An 18,764-nucleotide genomic window follows, 5' to 3' on the forward strand; every position below is an offset into this window, starting at 1 on the left:
TTTCTTGGATATTTTCTTTATTTATGTTCCAAATGTTATCCCCTTTCCCAGTTTCCCCTCTAGAAACCCCCTATCCCATCTCCCCTCCCCCTGCTTCTATGAGGGTGTTTACCCACCTACCCACCCCCTCCCTCTCTCTGCCCTGGCATTCTCCTACACTGGGGAATAGAGTCTATCTTCCCATTGAGGCCATCCTCTGCTACATATGTAACCTGAGCCATGAGCCCCACCATGTGTACTCTTTGGTTGGTGGTTTAGGTCCCTGGGAGCTCTGGAGGGTCTGGTTGGTTGATAACGTTGTTCTTCCTATGGGACTGCAAACCCCTTTAGCTCCTTCAGTCCTTTCTCTAACTCCTCCGTTGGGGACCCCAAGCTCAGTACAATGGTTGGCTGCAAGCCTCCACCTCTATATTTGTCAGGCTCTGGCAGAGCCTCTCAGGAGACAACTATATCAGGCTCCTGTCAGCATGCACTTCTTGGCATCTGCAATAGTGTCTGGGCTTAGTGTCTGTACATGGGATGGATTCCCAGGTGGGGCAGTCTCTGGATGGCCTTTCCTTCAGTTTCTGCTCTGCACTTTGTCTCCATATTTTCTCCTGTGAGTATTTTGTTCCCCCTTCTAAGAAGGACTGAATTGTAATTCTTATATTGGATTTAGAATAGGGAAACTGCCAGGGGACAGAGTTTGGAACAATGTTACAAATTGATATAGCATTAAAAAATGTTCAACAGCTATCCCTTCTCTGGAATAATGAACATTTGGGACAAATAACTTAAATGAGAGATGCAGGAAGTGGGGCAGTCACTACTATTGAGTCCTTCTTTTGCTGTTTAGAAGCCATCTGTATGTGGGGTTATAACAACACCATTTACTGTGTTAGGAAGATGTCAGAATTTCACAAATGAGCTTTTCAGTACGCTGTTTTAACTGAGGCAATGGCAGTGGGTATGTTTTGGGAGTGGCCTACACTAGCTTTGAGCTAACCTCCCTCTCCTGAATTCTAAGTATTGGATTATAAACTTACCCCCACCATATCTCCCAGTTTAAAGAGAGATAGTTCTATGCCTGAAATGAATGCTAAATTTCTCTCAAAATAATCTATGCTTTAGTATATAAATTTCTGTAATAGTGTAAAACAGTAAATTGTGCTTGAAAAACATTCTTTTTATTTTCAGAAAACAAAAATCTTTGTAGTTGGTAAAGCTAGAGATAGTACAGTTCATTTTTTAGGTTTTGTTGAGTCCTTTAATGAAGTTTTGGCTATGATAGAATACTGTGCTATGTTAAGATGCTGCTTGTCTTCAAACTTTATTTTCTATGATATGGAAACCTTTTACGTAATGACCAATAACTGGAGAGAACAAAGACAAAATGAAATTTCAAATTGAGACATCAAAAAAACACTGATAAGCATATTGTTTTTTAACATTTTCTTAAACAATGATTTTCTTATTTTTATTTTATATGCATTGGTATTTTGCCTGCATATGTGTCTGTGTAAGGTTGCTGGATCCTCTGGCACTGGAGTCATAGGCAATTGTAAGCTACTGCATGGATGTTGGAAATTGAACCCTGACCTTCTGGAAGGGTAGTCAGTGCTCTTAACTGCTGAGCCATATCTTCAGCCCCCTGATTAGTATACTCTTTTAAAATATGAAATAAATACTTAAAAAAATAGCAAAGAAAATTTAAAATTTTTGATTGTAGCAATCAGATTGGGGTTGTGTATATTTGGGACTAAAGTTTTAACTTTTAAGGTGTTTGACATTGCAAAATATCAGTACTTTGATAAACACTTAACCATCTTTGTTTAGCAAGTAAAGCTGTTTGATACAGTGAAGCATCGTAGAAGTGATCTTTACAATCTTAAGGTTTTCCATAATAATAGGACTCATTTTTCACCAGTGAAAGATAGTTGTGAGCTACCTGTGAGTACTAGGAACTGAATTGGTGTCCTGTGCAAGAGCAACACGTCCTCTTAAATACTGAGCCATCTCTCTAGCCCCCACATCCATAATTCTCAAATATACCAACAAAAATAACAACACTTTTTTTTTTTCTTTTTCTTTTTGGTTTTTTAGAGACAGGGTTTCTCTGTGTAGTCCTGGCTGTCCTGGAACTCACTCTGTAGACCAGGCTGGCCTCAAACTCAGAAATCCACCTGCCTCTGCCTCCCAAGTGCTGGGATTAAAGGTGTGCGCCACCACTACCCCGCCTTTTTTTTTTTTTTTTTTTTTGTCTTTTAATCATTTTTTATTAGATATTTTCTTTATTTACATTTCAAATGGTATCTTCTTTCTAGGTTTCCCCTGTGTGGGGGGGGCTGTTCCCTTCCCTCTCCCCCTGCTCACTACCCCACCCCCTCCTGCTTCCTGGCCCTGGCATTCCCCATTCCCCTACACTGGCTCATAGAACCTTCACTGGCCCAAAGGCCTCTCCTCCCATTGATAACCGATTAGGCCATTCTCTGCTATACATATGCTGATGGAGCCATGAGTCCCACCAAGTTTACTCTTTGGTTGGTGGTTTAGTCCCTAGGAGCTCTGAGAGTACTAGTTAGTTCATATTGTTGTTCGTCCTAAGGGGCTGCAAACCCTTCATTCTGAACCTTTATGCTCCAAATGCAAGGGCATCTACATTCATAAAAGAAACTTTACTAAAACTCAAAGCACACATTGCACCACACACAATAATAGTGGGAGACTTCACCACCCCACTCTCTGCAATGGACAGATCATGGAAATAGAAACTAAACAAAGACACTGTGAGACTAACAGAAGTTATAAAACAGATGGGTTTAACAGATATCTATAGAACTTTTTATCCTAAAACAGAAGGATATACCTCCTTCTTAGTGCCTGATGGTACCTTCTCCAAAATTGACCATATAATTGGTCACAGATCAGGCCTCAACAGATACAAGAAGATTGAAATAATTCCTTGCATCCTAGCAGATCACCATGGACTAAGGCTTCTCCTCAATAACAACATAAATAATAGAAAGCCCACATTCTCTTTCATATTATCATAGCACTTGTAGGCTTAGATTTTTTTTTTCAAAACCTATTTTATTTAAGCTTCTTAAATGCTTTAACCCTATCCACTAGAAGTAGGGGATAAGGAAGGTTAGTAGGAAAGGGGTTTTGTGTACCTGTTTAGAAGTAGTTACTTGGGACAATTCCATTGTTCATTTTCAGGATACCAGCAGTATGGTTGATAGCAAACACCAAACACAAATCAGTAGTGGTAGCATGATCCAGCAGAAACAGCAAGGCTCCACCCAATCTGCATGAGTCAGCAAAAGTGGCCAGAATCAGCTAGAACCCCAGCTCTTTGGCACATTTCTCTCTATGAAATGAAGGACCAGCAAAGACCACAGCAGCATTGCATGACATAGCAATGCAGGAGTGTCCTCCCGCTGTTTGTGGGGTTCCACTTATGCTCTTTTTAAACATCACACACCCTCTCAAGTGTCTGTTTTCAGCAAAATATCACATGCCCTCTCACAAGACAGCTGTCAGGAAAATATCACGTGACACAACTGAGTTGTTCTAATCTGAAATTTCCACCTCGCTTTTATTCTTTGTAACTATTTGATTTCTTCTAGTTCTCTCCCAGTTCACACATAACAGCATCCATGTCTATGCTGTTGACCACATGCAGTAACTGGCACATAGTATAGACTCAGTATGTAGCTAAATAAAGAGTGAATGAGGATGAGAAGGGGTGGTGTGGATGGTCCACATGTATTTAAAAATCATAAGGACTATTGTATTTCTCTGCAATTCAAAGCATATATAGGCCTGATGTGGTAATACATGCCTGTAATCTCAGCACCTGAAAGGCTAAGGCAGAGTGCAAATTCAAATCTGGCCTGGGCTACATAAAGAATCTTAGGCTAACCTGGCTTACAGATTGATAACCTTTCTCAAACATAACAAAGAATTAAATTACATGCTTAGATTTATTTATTCATGATGAATACTTATAGCTGAGGTTTTCTGTATATGATTTCAGTCATGCTTTTTCATGAGGCTATTGTTACTGAGAGCCATGAGCTATAGAAGTGTGCTCCTTGATTACTTTCTTTATGATAATAATCTGATAATGACTGCCATTTTCTCTTTATTTCAGCATGTCTTCAAATTGGAACAGGAGGAATATATGAAGGAACAAATTCCGTGGACACTCATAGATTTCTATGATAATCAGCCTTGTATCAATCTTATAGAATCTAAACTAGGCATTCTTGATTTGCTGGATGAAGAATGTAAGGTGATTATAATTTTCTTAAGTACTTAACCTGTCAAGATAGATGGATCAAGGCTATAGGACAAGTGGGTGCAAGCAGAAACTCTTCAGAATGTCATTGTGTCCAGTCAGGGGCCTCTTGTTCATTCTGAAGAGACATTAGACCCCAAAGATTCTTTAAAAATTTTTTTATTATTTAACTGTGTGTGTGCATGTATGTGTATATGTGATGCATACGTGCCACAACACATATTGGTGGTCAGAACAACTTTTGGGAGCCAGTTCCCTCCTCCCACTGTGGGATGTGGGAATGCACTTAGGTCATCAGGTTTGCATAGCCTGTGCTTTTACCTGATGAGCCCTCTCAATGACCCCAACTCCAAGGATTGTAATTAAAAGTGAAACTAGGAGAATTTTTTTAAAAAGATTTATTTATTTATTTTATGTGTATGAGTACACTGTAGCTGTACAGATAGCCATGGCTTCTGGGAATTGAAGTCAGGAAGGCCCTGCTCACTCCGGCATAATACACTGTAGCTGTCTTCAGAGCCACCATGTGGTTGCCGGGATCCAAACTCAGGACCTTCAGAAGAGCAGTCAGTGCTCTTACCCACTGAGCCATCTCGCCAGCCCCGGGAAACTGGGAGAATTTATTTCACTTTTGTTTTTAACTGACTACAAATTGATAACTGTTACTGCTTTTTGTCATTTTTGTTTTTAATGTTTAATGTTTTTGATCCACAGAATATATTGAAATACAAGAAACTGCCCCCAAATTATTTTGGATTATAGTTCTAAATAGCCATAAATTTTGAATATTTGTTACTGATATAAATAACAATCATTTTATTTGCTTTAACATTTAACGATGTAGCATGTTAGAAAATTATTAACTCTTTATTATTGAAGGACCTTAGGCAAATCTTGATTTCTTAATCTTTTACTTTATATACAATAAATCATAGCTTATCATGTGTTGACCCTTATAAGGAGGCAGACAGTGTTAAGAATGTATATGGGGCTGCTGAGATGGCTCAGCGGGTAAAAACACTTGCTATATAGATCTGACAACCTGAGTTCACTCCCCAGATCCCACAGAGGAAGGGTATGGCATGCACTTGCCCTCAAATACACATAATTATAATAAATAAAAATTGAGGGTTTTTTTTTTAAGAAAAGAATGTATGTGATAAAAACATAGTCATTCTTATTTGAGATTAAAAATAAGAAACCAAAACAAAAATGGTATCCTGCTTTTACTAATATCAATCAAAGAGGCTAGTATAAATTTGGTACCTTTCATTTATTGAGACTAAGTTAATATTGCATGTATATACTTGATGAAGGACAAGAATTCATACAACATATTTTATATAAACGTGTACCTTTTGATCTGGAAATTTAACCTATAAGTGTACTTATAAATATATTGAAAGTGTGTATGTGTAAGAGGAATTTGACACTTGTCATAACAAAAAGTTAATAGCAACCTAATGACCATAAGTAAGACAGGGAAATGTAAGGAGTATATTGAATGAGCCCACTCAGGTACGTGTCTTAAAAACAGGTAACAAGTAGTAAAGTTTCTGGAAATGGCAAGAGGAGACTACCAGTTCATACCTTTCTGGATTAAAGTAATATTTCACTGTATATAAATGTTACTTCCACTTAACAATTTAAAAATACAAAGTATGCCTAATAGTTGTATTTCATCTTTAACTTGTAAAACCTTTATTGTGTTAAATTAAATACTGATGACTCCTGGTGTAGGCAGATTGTCACTCACATGTTATACTGGGTCACTCCAAGAAAGGTCTCAGCCACGCCCTTCCTTCATTGGTGGTTAGCTTGTGTTGATGAGAATAAAGAGTAAGTCCTTAAATTGAAAATAGGAACTGGTGTCTTGTTGCGGATGACGCAGACGACCGTTAGCACTCAGTCATTTCACTTTCTTCTTTCTCCCCAAGATGCCTAAAGGCACAGATGACACGTGGGCCCAAAAGCTGTACAACACACACTTGAACAAATGTGCCCTCTTCGAGAAGCCCCGCATGTCAAACAAAGCTTTCATCATCAAACATTTTGCTGACAAAGTAAGGAAACTTTTTTTCCTTTTCTATACTTTACATTGAATTATAATAAAATCAGTAGTCAAGTATTGGTGTTTTGTTTTGTTTCGTTTTGTTTTTCAGCACTTGCTTTCTTTAAAGTCTTTCAGGGAAAGCAGGCTTCAGTACTGCTATCTTGGTTTTCTCCTACTGTAATTTGAGTTGGATTACATATTAAATAAATACAGGTCAAAAGTCATTAACATTTTTAAATCCAAGAACCTGAAAACCAAAAGTGTTTTCATAACTTGTTTAGCACCCAAACCTAATCTCTGACTTGAACTAACATGATATCCATTTATAATTTTTAGCCCAATTGAGGTGGGTATTTATGCATTTAAGTATGGAAATATTAACATAATTTATGGTATACATGACTTTATTAGACTTTTGGTAGTACTAAAATGGCATATATATCCATACTACATCTCTGAGTGCATGCATACTTGTAAAGATCTTGCAGATTTCATACCAGAGACTGGATTTTGGTCTCCTGTGCAAGCATGGTGATGCATTCTTCACAATTCTGTAGTTCACGTAGCAAGTCAGGGACTATGTGACTAGTTTACATTGCAGGGAAGTTAGGGACAGGCTTTGCTCTGAGATTTCTGAAGGCCTCATTATGAATAGTTTTCTGATCATCTAGTCCTAGCTTGAAACCTTTTGGTGACTAAGGTAACCTAAGGAGTATAGAACGAGGAACACCTTGAATGGGAAATGGCTAAAGTTGTGGGGTTTTAGAAGAAAACGAATTCTCAAGTAGTCCCACTTTACCAAATTGTCCAGTATTTGCCCATCTTCTCCCTCTGTCCATCATCAGCTCCTCATGCATTCCCAGCCTCTCTTCATGTAGTCTTTTTCCTCCTTAGAGTAGTGGTTCTCACCTTTCCTAATGCTGTCACTCTTTAATACAGCTCTTCATGTTGTGGTAACTCCAACCATATAATTATTTTCGTTCCTATTTCATAACTGTAACTTTACTACTGTTATGAATCCTAATGTAAACATCTGTGTTTTCCGGTGATCTTAGGTAACCCCTGCAAAAGGGTCATTCCACCTCCAAAGGAGGTCACGACCCACAGGTTGAGAAGGAGCTCTCTTTGGCCATAGGGGAGAAAATCAGCTTACAAATCTGCTTACCCGTGACCTGATAGAGCATTTTGATCTCAGTTTATCAGTAATCACTACCACTGTTAGTTAGGAAATTGGTATTTGTCAACTTACTAGAGTTTACATATTTCTTCTTTTATTCTACTTTTTTTATTAGTTGGTTTTTTAAGCTAACATATAAGATAATAGATTTTTGGTTTTTTGGGACAAGGTCTATGAACCTAATGCTGGCCTTAAACTTAGTACTGTATAGCTGAGGCCAACCTTGAACTCCTAATCCTCCTGGGCTGGAGTTCTTGGTGTGTGCTATGGATTTCATTTTACCCTTTTTCTTACATGTTCTGCTCTTATTTATCCCTGTCCTTCAGTTATTTCCTGCCCTCCTCTTGTGGTCCCATTTCCTATCCCATAGCCTCAGTTCTGCCTTCATGTCACATGTATTCCATTCATGTCGCACATATTTCATTACCTTTTCATTTTTCCCCATTGAGAGCTTTTCTTTCCTGTTATGCTCCCTTTGCTTCATGACCTACATTAATATGTGTGCATATATACACATGCACACACAATTGAAATGTAGGATACACATAGGAGGGAAGACATGAAGTATATGTTTTTTTGGTTTGGCTTATTTCATTCAACATAATGATTTCCACATATATTCCTGAAAATGTCATGATTTCATTTTTATTGTGGCTCAATAAAACTCCACATGCTGTTTCTCCATTCATCTCTTGATAGACATAGAGACTGATCCACTTCTTAGCTGTTATGATAGTGCAGCAATAAGCATGAATGGACAAGTAGCTCTTGTGGTAGGAATTGAGTACTTTGTGTCTCTCCCCAGGGTTGCTATAGTGAATTACCACACCTCTCCCTGGAGATAGCATTGATCTCCTAGAAATGACTGGTGGTGCCACTTGCTGAGAGCTAGTCAGAGAGCTGGGCAAATAAATTTGTTTTTGCTGATGACTATATCTATTCCAAAGTGTTGTCAGTTAGTAGATATTTTTTCATATGATTTCAGGTGGAGTACCAGTGTGAAGGTTTTCTTGAAAAGAATAAAGACACCGTTTTTGAAGAACAAATTAAAGTCCTTAAGTCAAGCAAGGTAAACTTACTCTTATCAGGATATGGTTTATAAAATGCTAATTGCTTCAGCACTAGTCTTTTAATACTACCAATAATTATTTTCCTGACACAATCAGTTTTCTTTACAGATTTTAATTTGTCAAATGTATAACACTTAATATGTGTCAGGTCCTGTATAGAGTACCATTCAAATGTTGACAATCTGATTCTTACAGTGAGGTAGTGTTACATTACTCACATCTTACTCATGAGGCAGCTAAGGTGTTGGGGACTGATGACTGGTAAGTTCCCAAGTTAGGTTAAACTTAGGCTGTCTTGCTTAGAACCTGCTCTTAACCACTCTGCTGTGTGGTCTTTTAGCTCCCTGTGAAATCGTTGTCTCCACAGTGCTTCTACACTCTCCTGTGAGTGACTACACGCTGTGGGAGACTCAAAGAAGGTTTTTCTTATGTGTCATTTTGAGGGATTCGCTAAAAATGTGGCCTTATTGCACTCCATCCGAGTGGAAACTAACTCTGGGTCACCATGGGTATAGTTTCAGATGTGACCCAAAATGTTTGAATTATTTTTTCATAAGAACAAATACTAGAACCACTGCTTTCCACTAGGAAAAAGAATATTTCAGATGGTAAGAAAGTATGCTTATATTGCTTATTAAGCTAGTCTGTTGACCTTTATCTGGAAAGAATGGAAGAGGGGCACACAGTCAGCCTACAGGAGCAAACCAAGAAGCCAGTTACTTGATGCTATAAATATGTGCTAAAAAAAAAGTAAATATATTCATGTGAACTTTACAGATTATTGAATGGCACTCTTGTTTTTCTGGATCATTTCAAGAGAGTCCTCTTAGCATCTGCAGAATAGTATATGGGCAATAGGATTCTTGTTTTTAAAATAACAACTTTTTATCATCAATTGTGTTAATAATATAAAGATCACATAAAGACCAAATCCTAGTTTTAACCCTCAGAGATGAGTCAAATATTCATAGAAAAACCATTTATTTACCCTTAACAAGAATTGAATATTAATACTTTTTAACTTGTAAAAAAGTAATGTGCAAGGCAAACTGTTTTTTGCAGTGACTATCATAAGTGTGGTTCAAAGGTTGTATCATTTTAATCTATAACCTAAGCGTGACATTCTGTTGTTAATACTTGGTCAAAATAATTTAGCTTAAACAATTTCATTCTAGACGTACCCATAATCAGCTCTGTCTTTATTCTGATTTAATTTCCTGTTTGGCTAGTGGGTCCAGTCATTAGAAATTAGCATCATATTAGGAAGAGTCATTGGGAAGGGGCAATCTGTGTTCCATTGTTGCAGTTGAAGTGGGGATAGTTTGTGATTTACATGAGTTCAAAGGCTTTTCTTTGTTCCCAGTTTTTTCAGCAATGCAATCAACAGATCTGAACTTTATCTTCTCTCTGAACCTGGTGTAAAGCAGGTGTAATGCAGTACCAGTTTGTTCTCTTGCAAGGACTGATTTATTTGTATTTGCGCTGTGTATTATGAATAGTTTTTTGTGATAATAATGCTGTAAAATCTATTTGTGTCTGATTAGATATATTTTGCTTAAAATGTCAATTAGAAATAGCCAGGTAGAAATGTCCTATGGAAAGTGGGGAATGAAGGCAGGTCAGAGGGACAAGCAGAGCAGGTAGTAGAAATGCTGTAGCTTCAGAACTTGATGCTTGTTAAAGCCATGAGACTGGATGTGATTGCTCAAGAGAGCATGTAGATAAAAACTGCCTTAGCCAGATGTTCCAATTTACAGAGGCTGCCAGAGGAGTCGCCTGTGAAGAAGCACTGCCTCAAAAATACATTGTTGAACAGTTTTCAATGCAACAAATCAGAGTTTATGCTGTGCATACCCTCAAGTATATGAGTATCTGTGTGGAGGCCAGAAGACAGTCTGAGGCTATCCTTAGGAATACAGTCTACCTCTTTTGAGACATTCATTGGCTTGGAGCTAACCACTAACCTGGCTGATCAATGAACTCCAGGGACCCTCCTGTTTTTTCCTCCCTAGTAGTATTATAAGCATATGCCACTACCCCAACATTTTCATGGCTGCTGAAGTTCAAACTCAGCATTTTACCAGTTGAATCATGCCCCCAGTGTTGTTTGGTTTTATTATTGTTTGCTTGTTGAGACAGGATGTCATTTAGTCTAGGATGGCTTCAAAGTATGTAGATGTTCAACTGAGGCTGGCTTTGAACTCTGAACCTCCTCCATTTACCTCCTAAGTCCTAAGACTACAGACACATGTGCCACCACACCAAACTTTTTAACTGGGCTTTGCTGTATAGCCCAGGTCATTGTAAAACACAAGACCTTTGTGCCTTCCCAAGTGCTGGAGTTTTATAAGGATTGTCACACCATGCCTGGCAATACACTTTTAAAAAGTAAAAAGTAATTTAGGGAATTTTAGTTTAGAATTTATCTTTTTTTATATAAATTAATTTATTTTTTACACTCCATATTCCATTCCCCAGCCCCCCAACTGCTCCACATCCCATACCTCCTCTCCACCCTACCCCTGTCTACACATGGATGCTCCCACCCCCACCCCACCTGATCTCTAAACTCCCTGGAGCCTCCAGACTCTTGAGGGTTAGGTACATCATCTCTGAATGAACACAGACCTGGAAGTCCTCTACTGTATGTGTGTTGAGGGCCTCATATCAGCTGATGTATGCTGTCTGCTTGGTGATCCAGTGTTTAAGAGATCTCAAGGGTCCAGATTAATTGAGACCGCTGGTCCTCCTACAGGATCCCCCTTCTCAACTTCTTTCAGCCTTCCCTAATTAAACAACAGAGATCAGCTGCTTCTGTCCATTGGTTAGGTACAAATATCTACATCTGTTGGGCAGTTGTGATCCCTTTTTGTGAGCGCTCCATAGCCTCAGTAATAGTGTCAGGCCTTGGGACCTCCCCTTGAGCTGGATCCCACTTTGGGCCTGTTGCTGGACCTTCTTTTCTTCAGACTCCTCTCCCATTTCCATCCCTGTAATTCTTTCAGACAGGAACAATTATGGGTCAGAGATGTGACTGTGGGATGGCAACCCTATCCCTCACTTGATATCCTGTCTTCCTGCTGTAGGTGGGCTCTTTAAGTTCCCTCTCTCTACTGTTAGGCATTTCATCCAATGTCCCTCCCTTTGAGTCCTGAGAGTCTCTCACCTCCCAGGTCTCTGGTGCATTCTGTAGGGTCCCCCCAACCTCCTATTTCCTGATATTGCCTGTTTCCTTTCTTTCTGCTGGCCCTCAGGGCTTCAGTCCTTTTCCCTTACCCAATACCAGATCAGGTTCCCCTCTCCCCCACACTCCCCACACCCCTCCCCCATCCACTTTCCTTCCCAGGTCCCTACCTACCTACCCACTTGTGATTGCTTTCTTCTCCTGCCCAAGTGGGATTGAGGCGTCCTCACTTGGGCACTTCAGCTTGTTAACCTTTTTGAATTCTGTGGACTGTATCTTGGGTATTCTGTACTTTTTTTTTTTTTTTTTTTTGGCTAAAATCTACTTACTAGTGAGTACATACCATGCACGTCCTTTTGGGTCTGAGTTACCTCACTCAGGATAATATTTTCTAGTTCCATCCATTTGCCTGCAAAACTCAGGATGTCCTCATTCTTAATAGCTGAGTAGTATTCCATTGTGTAAATAAACCACATTTTCTGTATCCATTCTTCTGTCATGGGACATCTAGGTTGCTTCCAGCTTCTGGCTATCACAAATATGGCTACTATGAGCATAGTGGAACAAGTGCCCCTGTGGCATGGTGGGGCAATCTTTGGGGTATATTCCCAAGAGTAGTATAGCTGGGTCTTCAGGTAGATCTGTTTCCAATTTTCTGAGGAACCTCCAGATTGATTTCCAGAATGGTTGTACCAGTTTGCAATCCCACCAGCAGTGGAGGAGTGTTCTCTTTCTCCACATCCTCTACAACATGTGTTGTCACCTGAGGTTTTGATCTTAGCCATTCTGATTGGTGTAAGGTGGAATCTCAGGGTCGTTTTGATTTGCATTTCTCTGATGACTAAGGACTTTGAACATATCTTTAGGTGCTTCTCAGCCATTCAAGATTCTTCAGTTGTGAATTCTCAGTTTAGTTCTATACCTCATTTTTTGATTGGGTTGTTTGGTTTTCTGGTGATTAACTTCTTGAGTTCTTTATATATTTTGAATATTAGTCCTCTATCAGATGTGGGGTTAGTGAAGATTTTTTCCCAATCTGTAGGTTGCCGATTTTGTCTTATTGACTATGTCCTTTGCCTCACAGAAGCTTTCCAGTTTCATGAGGTCTCATTTATCAATTCTTGATCTTAGAGCTTGAGTCATTGAAGTTTTGTTTAGGAAATTTCCCCCTGTGCCAATGAGTTCAAGGCTCTCTCCATTTTCTCTTCAATTAGATCGAGTGTATCTGGTTTTATGTTGAGGTCCTTGATTCCCTTGGACTTGAGCTTTGTGCAAGGTGATAAATATGGGTCTCTTTTCATTCTTCTACATGCAGACAGCCAGTTAGACCAGCATCATTTATTTCTTTTTTCCATTGTATATTTTTGGTGTCTTTCTCAATGATGAAGTGATCGTAAGTGTGTGGTTTTATTTCTGGGTCTTCAATTCTATTCCATGGATCAACATGTCTATCTCTGTACCAATACCATACAATTTTTATCACTATTGCTCTGTAGTAAAGCTTGAGGTCAGGGATGGTGATTTCCCTCAGCTGTTCTTTTATTGTTAAGAATTGTTTTTGCAGCTGGGCGGTGGTAGTGCACGCCTTTAATCCTAGCACTTGGGAGGCAGAGGCAGTCGGATTTCTGAGTTCAAGGCCAGCCAGCCTGGTCTACAGAGTGAGTTCCAGGACAGCCACAGAGAAACCCTGTCTCGAAAAACCAAAAAAAAAAAATTGTTTTTGCTATTCTGTTTTTTTTTGACTTTCCAGGTGAATTTGAGAATTATTCCTTCCATATCTTTGAAGAATTGTGTTGGAATATTGATGGGGATTACATTGAATCTAAAGATTGCCTTCGGTTAGGTGGGCATTTTTTTCCTATGTTAATTCTGCCCATCCATGAGCATGGGAGATCTCTCCATTTTCTGAGATCTTCTTTGATTTCTTTCTTGAGAGACTTGAAATTATTGTCATACAGTCTTCCACTTATTTGGCTAGAGTTACCCCATGATATTTTGTATTATTTGTTTCTATTGTGAAGGGAGTTGTTTCCCTAATTTCTTTCTCAGCCTGTTTATCCTTTGTATAAAGGAAGGCTACTGGTTTATTTAAGTTAATTTTATATCTGGCCACTTTGCTGAAGTTGTTTATCAGCTGGAGAAATTCTCTGGTAGAATTTTTCAGGTTGCTTATGTATACTCTGATATCATCTGCAAACCTTTATTTCTTCTTTACCAATTTGTATCCCCTTGATCTCTTTTTATTGACTTATTATTCTAGCTGACCCTTAGATTACTATATTGAATAGATATGGGGAGAGTGGGCATCCTTGTCTTGTCGCTGATTTCAGTGGATTTCTTCAAGTATGTCTCCATTTAATTTGATATTGGCTATTGGTTTGCAGTAAATTGCTTTTATTATGTTTAGGTGTGGACATAACAAATTGAATTCCTGATCTCTCCAGTACTTTTAACATGAAGGGGTGTTGTATTTTGTTAAATGCTTTTTCTGCATCTAAAGAGATGATCGTGTGATTTTTTTTCTTTGAGTTTGTTTATATAGTGGATTACATTAATGAATTTTTGAATATTAAACAAACCTTGCATGCCTGGGATGAAGCCTACTTGATTGTGGTGAATAATGGTTTTAATGTGTTCTTGTATTCTCTTTGCAAGAATCTTACTGAGTATTTTTGCATTGATATTAATAAACAAGATTGGTCTGAAGTTCTCTTTTCTGGTTGGGTCCTTGTGTGGTTTAGGCATCAGAGTAATTGTGGCTTCATAGAACAAGTTAGGTAGTGTTGCTTCTGTTTCTGTTTTATGGAATAGTTTGAGGACAGTTGGTATCAGGTCTTCTTTGAAGCTCTGGTAGAATTCTGCACCAAATCTATCTGGGCATGGGCTTTTTTGGGTTGGGAGGTTTTTTATGACTTCTTCTATTTCCTTGTGTGATATGGGCCTGTTTAGATAGTTGACCTGATCTTGATTTAACTTTGGTATGTGGCATCTGTCTAGAAAACCATCCATTTCATCTAGATTTTCCAGTTTTGTTCAGTATAGACTTTATAGTAGGATCTGATGATTTTTTGAATTTCTTCCATTTCTGTTGTTATGTCTTCCTATGCATTTCTGATTTTGTTAATTTGGAAACTGCCTCTGGGCTCTTTCGTTAGTGTGGCTAGGGGTTTACCTATCTTGTTCATTCTCTCAAAGAACTAGCTTTTGGTTTTGTTGATTCTTTGTATAGTTTTGTTTGTTTCTATTTGGTTGATTTTGACTCTGAGTTTGAGTATTTCCTGCCTTCTACTCCTCTTGGGTGAGCTTGCTTCTTTTTGTTCTAAAGCTCTCAGGTGTTAGTGTAAGATCTCTCCAGTTTCTTTACCAGGGCCGTTAGTGCTATGAACTTTCCTCTTAGCATTGCTTTCATTGTGTCCCGTAAGTTTGGGTATGATGTGTCAACATTTTCATTAAATTCTAGGAAGTCTTTGATTTCTTTCTTTATTTCTTCCTTGACCAAGTTGTCATTGAGTGGAGCATTGTTCAATTTCCATGTGTATGTGGGCTTTCTGTAGTTTTTGCTGTTCTTGAAGATCAACCTTAGGCCTTGGTGATCTGATAGGATGCCTGGTATTATTTCAATCTTCTTGTATAGGTTGAGGGCTGTTTTGTGACCAATTATATGGTCGATTTTGGAAAAGGTACCATGATGTGCTGAGAAGAAGATGTATTCTTTTGTTTTTGGTTGAAATGTTCTGTAGATATCTGTTAAATCCATTTGGTTCCTAACCTCTCTTAGTTTCACTGTGTCTCTATTTAGTTTCTGTTTCAATGATCTGTCCATTGGTGAGAGTGGAGTATTGAAATCTCCCACTGTTGTTGTATGGGGTTCAATATGTGTTTCGAGTTTTTTGTTTTTTGTTTTTTAAAGATTTATTTCATTTATTTTATGTGTATGAGTACACTGTAGCTGTACAGATGGCCGTCAGCTATCATGTGTGTGGCTGCTGGGAATTGAACTCAGGACCTCTGCTGGCCCTGCTCGCACTGGCCCTGCTCGCTCCAGCGTAATTCACTGTAGCTGTCTTCAGATGCACCAGAAGAGGGCGTCCAATCTCATTACAGGTGGTTGTGAGCCACCATGTGGTTGCTGGGATCCGAACTCAGGACCTTCGGAAGAGCAGTCAGTGCTCTTACCCATCTCGCCAGCCCGTGTTTTGAGTTTTATTAAAGTTTCTTTTATGAATTTCGGTGCTCTTGCATAGATGTTCAGAATTGAGACTTTCTCTTGGTAGATTTTCCCCTTGATGAATATGAACTGTCCTTCTTTATCTAGCTTGATAGCTTTTGGTTGAAAGCCTATTTTATTGGATTTTAAGATGACAACTTGTTTCCTGGAACCATTTGATTAGAAGACCTGTATTCCAGCCCATACATTTATTGAATATGAAATCATATGACTTTGTTTTTCAATAAAAGTGGTCTCACTTGTAAATAATTACAAGTGTACACAAATTCCATTTGTATGTGGACTATTACAATGTTAGAAAGATGAATCCATATAGCAAGATGTTGCTGAAGACTAGTTTAGGAAGGAATCCGTCTGCCTTTTTTTTAAGGAATGTTCATTCCACTGTATTGGCTAGTATCCATTCACTTATTGAGGATAAATGCATTTAATATCACACTTGTGAGGGAGAGGCAGGCAGATCTCGAGTTTGAGATCAGCCTGATCCTCAGAGCTAGTTCCTATGGTAACATAGGAAGACCACATCTTAAAAAACATGATTATGGTAATTGTGCTAAAGTTCTAAATTTCTTAAAATCAAATATAAATACACATAGTATAATCACAGAGTTTTCTCCTTTTCTATACAATCCAGATTATTTTCTTAAAATTATTAATTCATCATTAGCTTTTACCTTCTGATATTGAAAGCGTGTTCATAACACCTTCCTGCTGAGACTCTCAGGTGTTTCGGTTGCTTACTACTGCAGATACCTGGAGACCTGGACTAGTCCTTTGCTTCTGCTGCATAATTGACATGATAATCTCAGTCTTTCAATTAATATTTTCTCATAAAATAATTATAGTTCAATGCCAGTTATTTGTTTAATTCACATTCTTTTTGGATTAGTTAGATTTTCAAGTCAGTAAGTATAGTCATTTTAAGTTTATTCCACCCCAAATATTTTTTTCACCATACAGGCATAATTGCTAATTAGAAGCATCTATAACCTGTCTTCTACAAAGGCTTACCTTCCAGTTGGTGTTTAGGATATAACATTTTTGTCGGTTTGCTTTGTTTTGGGGGGGGGGTGGAGTATCTCCTTTGGAGTGGTCTTGAAGTCACTCTATTGCTAAGTCTGGCCTAGACTTCATGATCCTCCTACCTCTATCTCAGTGCTGGGAGTATAGCTATGTTGCCTCAGTTCCTGTGTCTGGTGTATAACTTTCTTTTACTGTTTGTGACTCAGTTTAAGATGCTACCAGAGCTATTTCAAGATGATGAGAAGGCCATCAGTCCCACCTCTGCCACTGCCTCAGGGCGCACTCCTCTCACTCGAGTTCCTGTAAAGCCCACCAAGGGCCGCCCCGGCCAGACTGCCAAGGAGCACAAGAAGACAGTGGGACATCAGGTGAGCTTAGGGACTGCCACTGCCAGACCCTGCCTCAGCTTCCACAAAGCCTCAGGCATTTCTTCCTCAGCCTGCTGGACAGGATCTTCATGTGAAGACAGGCCAGAGTTTCTGCTGTGCTGACACTTAGACTTTACCCACCCCAGACTCATAACCATACACCGGCCCTTCCCAAAATAATTTTTGTGGTGTCTCAGTTCCTCTAATGCATATCACGTCTTTGTTTTGTTCTTGGTTGTCTCATCTCTATATTTATACAGAGTATCTGTCAGCTTCCTCAGTACAAGAAAATACCTCTCCTTCCTTAGATGTATTTTTCCCTGTGGGGAATGGGAAACATTCCACACAAGCTTAGTGCCTGAACATGGGTGTGGCTTTGGAAGGGAGCCGTACGCTAGTCAGCATAGTGCATTATTCCTTGAGGCCTTGTGCCAGACGGGAACGGGGCCTTATGTGGATCCACAGCCTCTTGTCTTGACCCATGTCCTCAATGATGGTTCCTTCAGCCTGTTATCTGCTTATTGTTTATACAATACTGAGAAATCTGCAGCTTTTTTAGTATTGTGTAGCAAGAGTTCATACCTTAATAATTAAGTGGCCCTAGCAACAAAATTATAAGTCATGTATAATGGAACTTGCAATAAGAAGCAACAGAGAGAAGAGTACATGCATATTCAACAGAATGAACATGTGGAATTTAGGCAAATGTAAATGAAACCCCTAGAATTCTTGTTTTTACCACTCCCCTGTGAAGATGACTTTAAAGTTATGTCATCTTCAATATGTTAAAGAAGAATTTTAAATTGTCTTTGATCTCTAACAAAACTAATTTTTTTAAACCCTTTTCATGCAGTTTCGAAACTCCCTTCACCTGCTTATGGAAACCCTTAACGCCACTACTCCTCACTATGTACGCTGTATTAAGCCTAATGATTTCAAGTTTCCATTCACGTAAGTCAAAGTGAAATAAGGAGAAAAACTTTTGGGGAAGATCTTCATGTCTTGTAGAGGAAGTCTACTTCTCAAAATTTCTAGCTTTTGTTTCCCTTTGACAACATGAAAACAAATTAGCAGTTGGCTTTCTAAGGATTTGAAAATTTGAGGCCAATGGCATATCTTTGGTTCTGATTTTCTGTTTTGACTCCATCTCTGTTGGAGATCTTTCTGGCCTTTTGTTAATTTGGACATCAGTTAAAAGCAGAGCTGGCTGAGCTAAGGTTTCTCTAGCCAAGGCTTACCTGGTACTTTTTATCTGTTGAAGCCAGAGAATGTTTATCAAAATCTCATTCTCCTTCAGATACTAAGTCAGAGGTGAAAATGAATCTCTGGTGGTGATTTCAAAATATAAATATTTCTCTAAGTTTAAAAGTAATCAATGT

General features: G+C 38.7%; 1 protein-coding gene across 10 annotated transcripts in view; it reads left to right on the forward strand.

Annotated features, from left to right (window-relative positions):
• Positions 1-18,764, forward strand: part of Myo5a (myosin VA) — a 153,006-nt gene that overhangs the window by 73,981 nt on the left and 60,261 nt on the right. For all 10 annotated transcript variants that reach the window (XM_031345367.1, XM_031345368.1, XM_031345372.1 and 7 more), the window contains exons 12-16: positions 4,136-4,276; positions 6,220-6,345; positions 8,498-8,581; positions 17,224-17,385; positions 18,239-18,336. In XM_031345367.1, the coding sequence (XP_031201227.1) occupies positions 4,136-4,276; positions 6,220-6,345; positions 8,498-8,581; positions 17,224-17,385; positions 18,239-18,336 (611 nt within the window). The remainder of the gene's footprint in view (positions 1-4,135; positions 4,277-6,219; positions 6,346-8,497; positions 8,582-17,223; positions 17,386-18,238; positions 18,337-18,764) is intronic.

This window comes from Mastomys coucha, unplaced genomic scaffold (genome assembly GCF_008632895.1).
Source record: "Mastomys coucha isolate ucsf_1 unplaced genomic scaffold, UCSF_Mcou_1 pScaffold23, whole genome shotgun sequence".
NCBI lineage: Eukaryota > Metazoa > Chordata > Mammalia > Rodentia > Muridae > Mastomys > Mastomys coucha.